Here is a 9,044-nt window from a genome sequence, read left to right on the forward strand (position 1 = left end):
GGGTTTCCTGCAGCCACTGGAAATTTGGGGTTCCCCTGGAAATCGGGGGTTCCCTGCAGCCACTGGAAATTCAGGGTTCCACTGGAAATTCGGGGTTCCCCTGGAACACCCGGATTTGCATCCCAGGAAAATTTTGGCCCCGTGCTCTCCACATCCCCTGTGTGAGGAGAATCGGGGAGCAGCGACTTCCAAGGCATTTCCAAATCCCCAATTCCAGCATTTCCAAAGGGCTCAGAGCACCCTCAGAGCCCCAGTGGCACAAAGTTGGGATTTTGGGGAAAGCTGAGATGTTCCAGACTCGACCTCCAGCAGCTGCAGGCAGAGGAGGAGCTCAGGGCCATGCAGAACGGGTTCCTTCCCCTAAAAATCCCAGACAAATCCAAACCCAGCACTCCCAGCACACCTGGAGGAACCAGAAAAGGGATCCTGTGTCCCCAAACTCTGCAGGAAAAGCTTTTCACCCTTCCCTGAGCCACTCACAACACAAATCTCCGTCCTTTTAGGCTCTTCCTTGGAAATATATAATAAATCTCCCGTGCTGAATCGCTTCTTGGGGAAATAACAATTTAAATTTTATTCTATTTATAGAGTCTCTATGGAAACAGAGGCAGCATTTGAGAGGTAAGAGCTCCAAACCCCCAGATTCCTCCCATGGAGGGCACGGCCAGAGCTGCACAAGGTCCAGGTGAAAAGAAAACCCCAACCCCCCTAAAGCCTTCAGGCAAATTATTTGTGACATGGACTTCCCAATCTTGAATGATCTTCTGCAGAAATAAACAATTCCAGTTCTCATTTCACATTGGTTTTTTTTCATAAATTTAGTTCTGCTGGCGAATTTGCCTGAGCTGAACACCTTTAATATTATTTCTGTGAAAGTTCTTACACAAAATACTAAGTTAAACGATTAGTTGTCTCAAATTACTTAAATTGCTTTCTTTCTTTAGAAAATTTATTAGAAATTGTTGCAAGGTGGCACTTTGGATTTCTTTTCAGCCAGAGCTGCACAAGGTCAAAGTGAAAAGAAACAACCAACTCCCTTTCCCCAGGGAGATGAAAACAAACTAAAAGTGGAGCTGGCAGGAAAGATTTTGGGAGCCAGACGCCCTCAGGGCTTCTCGATCCAACAGCTCCAACTGAGCAAAATTCACCTTTTCAGACAAATCCCCTCAGGCCCTTTCCAAGTTTTCCTGAAAGAGGCTTTCATGGGCTGGGCAGGCACGGGATCTGCATGGAAAAAAACCAAATTTGAATGGAAAAAAATTTAAAAATGAGGGAAGCAAGGAGGGACCCCAGCTCTGTTTGTCCAGGCTCTGGGTTTGTCTGCTTTCAGGAGTTGTGAGGGGTGCCCACAAACCAGAGCTGTGCTGCTGCACAAGCTCTGTTTTCTCCTGTTTTCCCAGGATATTCCTGCACTTCCAGAGCAGAGGCATTTTCCTGGCACAGAACCGCTCGTGGCTCAGAGCGGAGGCTGTTTTGGAACAGCCACTGCTTACTAACCCCAGCAATGGACACAGATCCATTTCTCAGCATGGACAGCTGTAAAACACCGGGGTGAATCCAAAAATATCTTGATTTCTTTGGGCTTTCACATCAGCACAGCCAGGCTCTGCTGCTTGGTGGTGGGGACTTGTTTTTATGGGCTTCAAAGCCCCTGCTCCATGTTCCACAGCTGGGAAAAAAAATCCCATTTTAGCCCAAACCAGGACATTTTGCAGGAAAACTGGGGCTTGGAGGATGGTTTTGTGTGGGCTCTTTGGCAATGCCCTTGCCATGCCAGGCTCTCCAGGGTGGTTTTCCTGCTGCTGCCACCCAGCCTGAACCCTGCCAGCTCCCCTCTGAACCATTCCCTGACACCCAAACCCCTTCCTCAGCTCGCACACGGACACACAAGGAGAGGATCTGGTTGCCACGACCTCCCAGCATGGCCCCAGGCTGAGAAATCCTGCTCAGTTGTTAGCATTATTAATTATTTATTCATCCCCAGCCTGCCCAGAAGCTCCAGCCAAGGCTCTGCAGCTCTTTGGAACATTTGCACAAACACGAGGGGAAAGTCTCATCCCTTCCCACCCCATCCCATTCCAGATTTTAAGTCTCATCCCTTCCCACCCCATCCCATTTTACATTTTAGGGCACAGAGGGAAGTCTCATCAACTCCCACCCCATCTCATTTCAGATTTTAAGGTACAGGGTGAAATCCCATCCCATCCCATCCCATCCCATCCCATCCCATCCCATCCCATCCCATCCCATCCCATCCCATCCCATATTTTAGGGCATGGGGGGAAGTCTCATTCCTTCTCATTCCATCCTATTCCAGATTTTAAGTCTCATCCCTTCCCACCCCATTCCAGATTTTAAATCCCATCCCTTCCCACCCCATCCCATCCCAGATTTTTAGGGGGGCACTGGGATCCTTCCCATTCCATCCCATTCCAGATTTTAAACAGCCCTTCCCACCCCAATCCCAGCAGGGCACTGCGGATCCCGGCAGATCCTGCTCATCCCCTTTTGGGTTTTCCAGCCCTGCTGCTGCTTTCCCAGCTGATTCTCCTCAGGCAGGACCAAGAGGCTCCTGCCACCACCCAGCCAGCCTGGGGGACAGGCTCAGAGCTGTCCCCAAGGGGTGACAACCAGCCCAGCCCAGCCCCTTCTCCCCCAGCATCCCCAGCTCCCGCTGCCACAAACGCCAAGGAGAACGCCTGGATGTTCCCAAATGGCAAACACAACACTCCCCCACAGCCTGCTGCTCCTCCGGGGACAGCTGAGAGCAGCAGCAGCAGCAGCAGCAGCAGCATGTGACAAACGTGACTCATCCTGGGCAGGGCACCGGAGTGACAGCGACAGCCCCGAGTTCCCGGGAGAGCTCCGGGAATAACGGGAATAGCGGGATGTGTGCCCAGCTGTGGGGAATAACAGGGAATGCACTGCCCAGGTGTGGGAACGCTCTGGGGATAGCAGGGAACTCAATGTTCACATGTGGGAACGCTCTGGGAATAACAGAATGCACTGCCCAGGTGTGGGGACAGCAGGGAATGCATTGCCCAGGTGTGGGAATGTTCTGGGATAATGGAATGTGTGCCCAGGTGTGGGAATGTTCTGCCCAGGAATTCACTGCCCAGGTGTGGGAATGCTCTGGGGAAATGGAATGGGCTGCCAGGTGTGGGAATGCTCTGGGGATAGCAGGGAATTCAATGTTCACATGTGGGAACGCTCTGGGAATAACAGATTTCCCTGCCCAGGTGTGGGAATGCTCTGGGAATAACAGAATGCACTGCCCAGGTGTGGGAATGCTCTGGGATAATGGAATGCACTGCCAGGTGTGGAAATGTTCTGGAAATAACAGAGTTCACTGCCCGGGTGTGGGAATGCTCTGGGAATAGCAGGAAGTTCAATCTTCACGTGTGGGAACACTGGGAATAACAAACTTCCCTGCCCAGGTGTGGGAATGCTCTGGGGATAGCAGGGAACTCAATGTTCACATGTGGGAACGCTCTAGGAATAACAGAATGCACTGCCCAGGTGTGGGAATGCTCTGGGAATAGCAGGGAATAGCAGAAAATTCAATGTCCATGTGTGGGAATGCTCTGGGAATAACAGACTTCCCTGCCCAGGTGTGGGAATGCTCTGGGGATAGCAAGAAATTCAATGTTCACATGTGGGAACGCTCTGGGAATAGCAGAATTCACTGTCCAGGTGTGGGAATGCTCTTGGATAATGGAATGGGCTGCCCATGTTTGGGAATGCTCTGGGGATAACAGGGAATAGCAGGAAATTCAATGTTCACATGTGGGAACACTCTGGGAATAGCAGGGAATTCACTGCCCAGGTGTGGGAATGCTCTGGGAATAATGGAATGTGTGCCCAGGTGTGGGAATGCTCTGGGAAAATGGGATGAACTGTCCAGGTGTGGGAATGCTCTTGGATAATGGAATGGGTTGCCCATGTTTGGGAACGGTCTGGGATAACAGGGAATTCACTGCCCAGGTGTGGGAATGCTCTGGGGATGACAGGGATCCAGGGAAAACCAACAGAGAGCCAGGGAAAACAGAAACCCAGGGAAAACACATCCAGGGAAAAGAGAAATCCAGGGAAAACCCTTGGCTCAGGAGCAGTGGCAGTTTTGGATGCGGGGTTTTGGATGGATCCCATCACTCCTGCAGAAATCGCTGCCACGCAGGGATTCCTGAGCACAGCTGTCACACACCAGCTCTGCTCCTTGCCAGAACTCCTTTTTTTCCCCCTGTTTTTCCCCAAGGCTGTCAGCAGAGGAGCCGGAGCCAGGGCTGGGAAGGGAGAGCTGCCATGGATCTGCCGGAGTTCGGGGCTGGAGGTGACACCAGGCAGGCTGTTCTTTCCAGGGTGCCACCTCAAATCCACCTCACCGGCAGCCACGAGTTTACTCTGATCCTGCCCCATCCATGGGGATTGGACAGGGACAGGAATCTCTGATCCTGCTCCATCCATGGGCACAGGAATCTCTGATCTTGTCCCATCCGTGGGGACAGGAATCTCTGATTCTTATTTATCCATGGGGACAGGAATCTCTGATCCTGCCCCATCCATGGGGACAGGGCAGGGACAGGAATCTCTGATCCTGCCCTATCCATGGGGACAGGACAGGGACAGGAATCTCTGATCCTGCTCCATCCATGGGCACAGGAATCTCTGATCTTGTCCCATTCACAGGGACAGGAATCTCTGATCCTTATTTATCCATGGGGACAGGAATCTCTGATCCTGCCCCATCCATGGGGATAGGAATCTCTGGTCCCTAATTATCCATGGGGACAGGAAAGGGACAGGAACCTTTGATCCTGCCCCATCCACAGGGAGAGGAATCTCTGATCCTTATTTATCCATGGGGACAGAAAAGGGACAGGAATCTCTGATCCTGCCCCATCCACAGGGACAGGAATTTCTGATCCTTTCCCATCCACAGGGACAGGAATCTGAATTTGGAGCAGAACCAGCCTGCACCCACCCCACCTGGGGTTTGGGGCAGGAAAACTGTGATCTATTAATTCATTATTTATTAGTTTATTAACTGCTGGTGGCCGTGGCACAATGCCTGGCGCGCTGTGGCAGCTGTGGGCAGCAGCCAGCCCCAGCCTTGCCCGAGTTGTGCCCAGTTTGAGGATTTATTTTAATGAATTGCTGCATTAAAGGTGAGCACTGGCAGCAGACCTGCAGGAAGGGAGCACAGGCAGCTCGATAAAATCAATGGGGTTTATTTGGCTGCTCCTGGATGAGGCTGTGGAGCTCCAGCTCCGGGTGGGATGTGCCAGCCCTGGAACGTTTGGGGTGGTGGGCACAGCCATGGGAAGCTGCAGCTCCTTGGGGCCAACACTCCCACCCCTTCCTGAGCCTCTGTGACCCAGGTGGGATGGAGAAAGGACAGGGAAAAAATGTGCCAAGCATGGCCCTGAGCTCATGGATCGTGGAATTGGGGAGGCAGAAAATCATGGAATGGTTTGGCTGGGAAGGAGCCTTAAACCTCATCCAGCTCCAGGGGTGGGCAGGGACAGCTCCCAGTGTCCCTGCTGCTCCAAACCCATCCAGCCTGGCCTTGGACACTGCCAGGGATCCAGGGACAGCCACAGATTCTCTGGGATACCCTGTGCCACCCTCCCATCCCCCAGATGTGCCTGGCCCTGGCTCCTCCAGCTGTTTTTGGGGCAGCAGCAGCAGCTGCTCCCCCCAGCAGCAAAGCCAAAGCAGCCTCAGGAGCTGCTGGGCCACCAAGGGAAGGCGCCAGGTGCCACCTCCAGCAGCCACGGGGGCTCCCGGCGCTCAAAGCAGCCGAGTTTTCCTCTGGGAACAAGGATTTGATCTCCTGGCTGAGCCTGGCAGTGCCATCATGACCTTGACCCCGCCGGTGACACCGTCAGGGCTGCCACACCGAGGGGCTCCATCCTGCATCCCACGTTTCCCACTTTTTCCAGGGCTTTTCCAAAGCACCACCGAGGGTGGGCACCCGCTCTGCCCTCTGATCCCACCCTGCCCACGGCATTCCCACGCTGGGAATTCACCGATTAAACCCCGCTGAGCCGCCGGGGGTCGGAGCTGCTTTTTTTCCCCAAAGCCAGGGGAATTCCGTGCGGGATTTCATCCCCTCCGCGATGGGCTCTGTGCCTCCCGCAGCGCTGCAGTGCCCGCCGTTTGTTTTTTTGTTTTCCTCCTCCTCCTCTCCTCCTCCGGCCCCGCGGGCCCGGCAGGAGCAGCCTCGGGGCCATTCCCACATCGCCACATTTCCACACCGTCACTCCCGGTGCCGCAGCCCCGGATCCTCCTGGATCCTACCGGAGCATCTCCCCCATATCCTTCCAGATCCTCCTGGATATTTCCCAGAGCATCCACCCCAGATCCCTCCGGATCCTCCTGGATCCTCCGGAGCATCCCCCCCATATCCTTCCAGATCCTCCGGAGCATCTTCCCCACGGATACTCCTGGATATTCCTGGAGCATCCCCCCCAAATCCTCCTGCATATTCCCAGAGCATCCCCCCTGGATAATCCCGGAGCATCCCCCCCAGATCCTCCTGGATATCCCCGGAGCATTCCCCCCAATATCCTTCTGGATCCTCCCGGAGCATCCCCTCGGATCCTCCCCCCCCATCGCCCTGGACCCTCCCGGAGCATCCCTCCCATATCTTCCCGAATCCTCCCGGCTCATCCCCTCGGATTCTCCCGGAGCATCTCCCCCATATCCCCCCGGATCCCGGCAGGGATTTCCCGGCATCAGCGCAGCCCCTCTGCAGAGGGGCAGCCCCCCAACGCTTGGGATTTCTTCATCCCAGCAGAATCCCAATCCCAGGAGCGTCCCCACTGCAGGACCAGCCCCATCCTGGGGCCACCCCCATCCCGACCCCAGGAGCAGCCGCATCCCAGGAGGATCCTACTCCAGCAATTCCCCATCCCAGCAGTGTCTCCATCCCTGGGGCACCCTCATCCAGTAGGATCCCCGGAACAGGGACGGGGCATCCTAATCCCAGCAGGATCTCTGCTGGTAGGACCATCCTCACCCCAGGAGCACCCCAATCCTGGAGCACCCCAATCCTGGGGTCTCCTCCCCCGGACGCACCCCATTCCCAGGGTTATCCCAATCCCAGGAGGACCCCAATCTGGGATCACCCCGTTCCCAGGGGTCTCCTCCTCCTGGTGCACCCCATTCCCAGGATTATCCCCATCTCAGGAGCACCCCAATTGAGGAGCACCCCAATCCAAGGGTGTCCTCGTCCGGGAGCACTCCATTCCTAGAATCATCCCCATCCCAGGAGCACTCCAATCCAGGGGTCTCCTGCCCCAGGAGCACCCCATTGCCAGGATTATCCCCATTGCCAGGATTAGCACCCATTGCCAGGATTATCCCCATTCCCAGGATTATCCCCATTCCCAGGGTTCCCCCAATCCCGGAGCCACCCGCATCCTCCAAGGTCACACCTGTAGGACCGAGGGGATGGGGATGGCGGCACTCCCGAGCTCCATCGCTCCGGTGACCCCGCTGGGCTCTCCCCTCCCCCGCCGACCCTCCGGGATTTTCCCGTCCCCCGTGTCCCACCGGGGCGCTCCCGCCGCTCACCTTCAGGTCGGGGGGCTTGGAGCGCGGCGGCGCCGGGACAGCGCCCGCCTCGGGGGCCGCCGCCGCCTCGCCGGCCTTGCCCTCCATCACGCCGTGACCGGGCGATTCCCCCGCGGCGCCGGGATCCTCCTCGGGCTGCTGCAGCTCGTCCGAGCGGCACCGCTTCATCCCGGGAGCGCCGTGCCCGCGCCGCACGGGGGCCGCCTACGGCCGCAGCGGCGGCGGCGGCGGGCGGCGCCCCGGCGGCCGCTGCGGGGCCCGCGGGCTGCGCGGCCCCGGCCCGCCCGCCCTGCCGAGCCCGGGCCGGGCGGCGGCTCCGCGCCGCGGCGGCTCCGCGCCCGCCGCCGGCACCGGCATCGCCGCCGCCGCCGCGCCTGATGGACAGCGCCGCCGGCCAATGGTGGTGTGAGGGAGCAGGCGCCTCTCGCGGTGATTGGTGGAGCGTGCTCAGGGGGCGGTGCTGGCGGGAGGAATTGACCAATGAAGACGCGCGGAGGGCGGGGCCGCCGCTGGTGATTCGCGGAGGCGGAGCGGAGCTGGAGAGGGGCGCGCCGCCTCCTGCCGAGCCGCTCCGCGCAGCGCGGGATGGGGGAACAGCAGGCGGCGCCTGAGCTCCCCCGTTTGCTCCCCCGGTTTAAATACATCATTTCATGGTCGTTCTCGTTTTTTGGAGAATTTTTGCTCGTCCCCCGCGGGGATGCGCAGAGGCCGCGGAGAGAGGTCGGCGGCCGCGCTTCGAGAGACTACAAATTCCATGAGGCTCTGCGGCAAAACAGACTACAACTCCCGGCGTTCCCTCGCGGATCGGGAAAATGAACTGCATTCGGATGTAAATAAACTACATCTCCCAGCGTGCCTCGCGCGCTGGGTGCGCCCGGCCTCCTCCCCCTTTGCCCTGCGGCGCGCCGACAAACGTTCCGCGCACACGCAGCGCGGCCGGTGGAGGCGCTTCCCCTCGGGAGAAGGCGGCGGCCGCGGGGGTCGGGGAGGCGGGAGGGGCGGGGGGGGGGGGTCGGGAGGAGAGGAAATCCTCGGGGAGGTTCCTCCCCGGACGGCGGCAGCCTGGCAGGGCCCGAGAGCTGCCCGCGGTGGGGAGGGGATAGCGGGGCGGACCCGGAGGACATGGAGGGCGAGGAGGCCCCGTCATGGCGGGGTCCCGGCGGGGCCGTGCGGGAGCTCTGCCGCTCCTTCGGCCACTACAACCGGCACCTGGCGCGGCTGCAGCACAACCTGCGAGAGACCAAGAGGTTCTTCCGCGACGTCAAGTTCTCCCAGGGCCATCCCTTCGCCTCGGCGCCTGCCGGTGACGGCCCCCGCTCCGCCTGCGATGGGGATGGGGGTCCCGGGGACGGCGGTGAGAGAGGGCCGGGGGCGGGCGCGGTGTGAGGGTGAGGGGTCTGGGGGGGTAAAGGGGGAACTTCTGCGGGTGAGGGGGTCTCTGGGGGGCTTGTCAGGGGTCTCTGGGG

The 9,044-nt window shown here is 58.3% G+C and overlaps 1 protein-coding gene and 1 pseudogene across 1 annotated transcript in view; one reads left to right on the top strand and one right to left on the bottom strand.

The window, feature by feature from the left end:
• TMCC2 (transmembrane and coiled-coil domain family 2) overlaps window positions 1-7,782 on the bottom strand; it is a 31,149-nt gene extending 23,367 nt beyond the window's left edge. Inside the window, exon 1 of the mRNA XM_030965978.1 lies at window positions 7,579-7,782. Within this exon, the coding sequence (XP_030821838.1) occupies window positions 7,579-7,746 (168 nt within the window). The 5' untranslated portion in view covers window positions 7,747-7,782. The remainder of the gene's footprint in view (window positions 1-7,578) is intronic.
• An 823-nt stretch (window positions 7,783-8,605) lies between these two features.
• On the top strand, window positions 8,606-8,964 carry LOC115913505 (annotated as a pseudogene).
• Window positions 8,965-9,044: the final 80 nt, after the last annotated feature.

The sequence above is a fragment of the Camarhynchus parvulus genome, chromosome 26, assembly GCF_901933205.1.
Source record: "Camarhynchus parvulus chromosome 26, STF_HiC, whole genome shotgun sequence".
In the NCBI taxonomy this organism is placed as follows: Eukaryota; Metazoa; Chordata; class Aves; order Passeriformes; family Thraupidae; genus Camarhynchus; species Camarhynchus parvulus.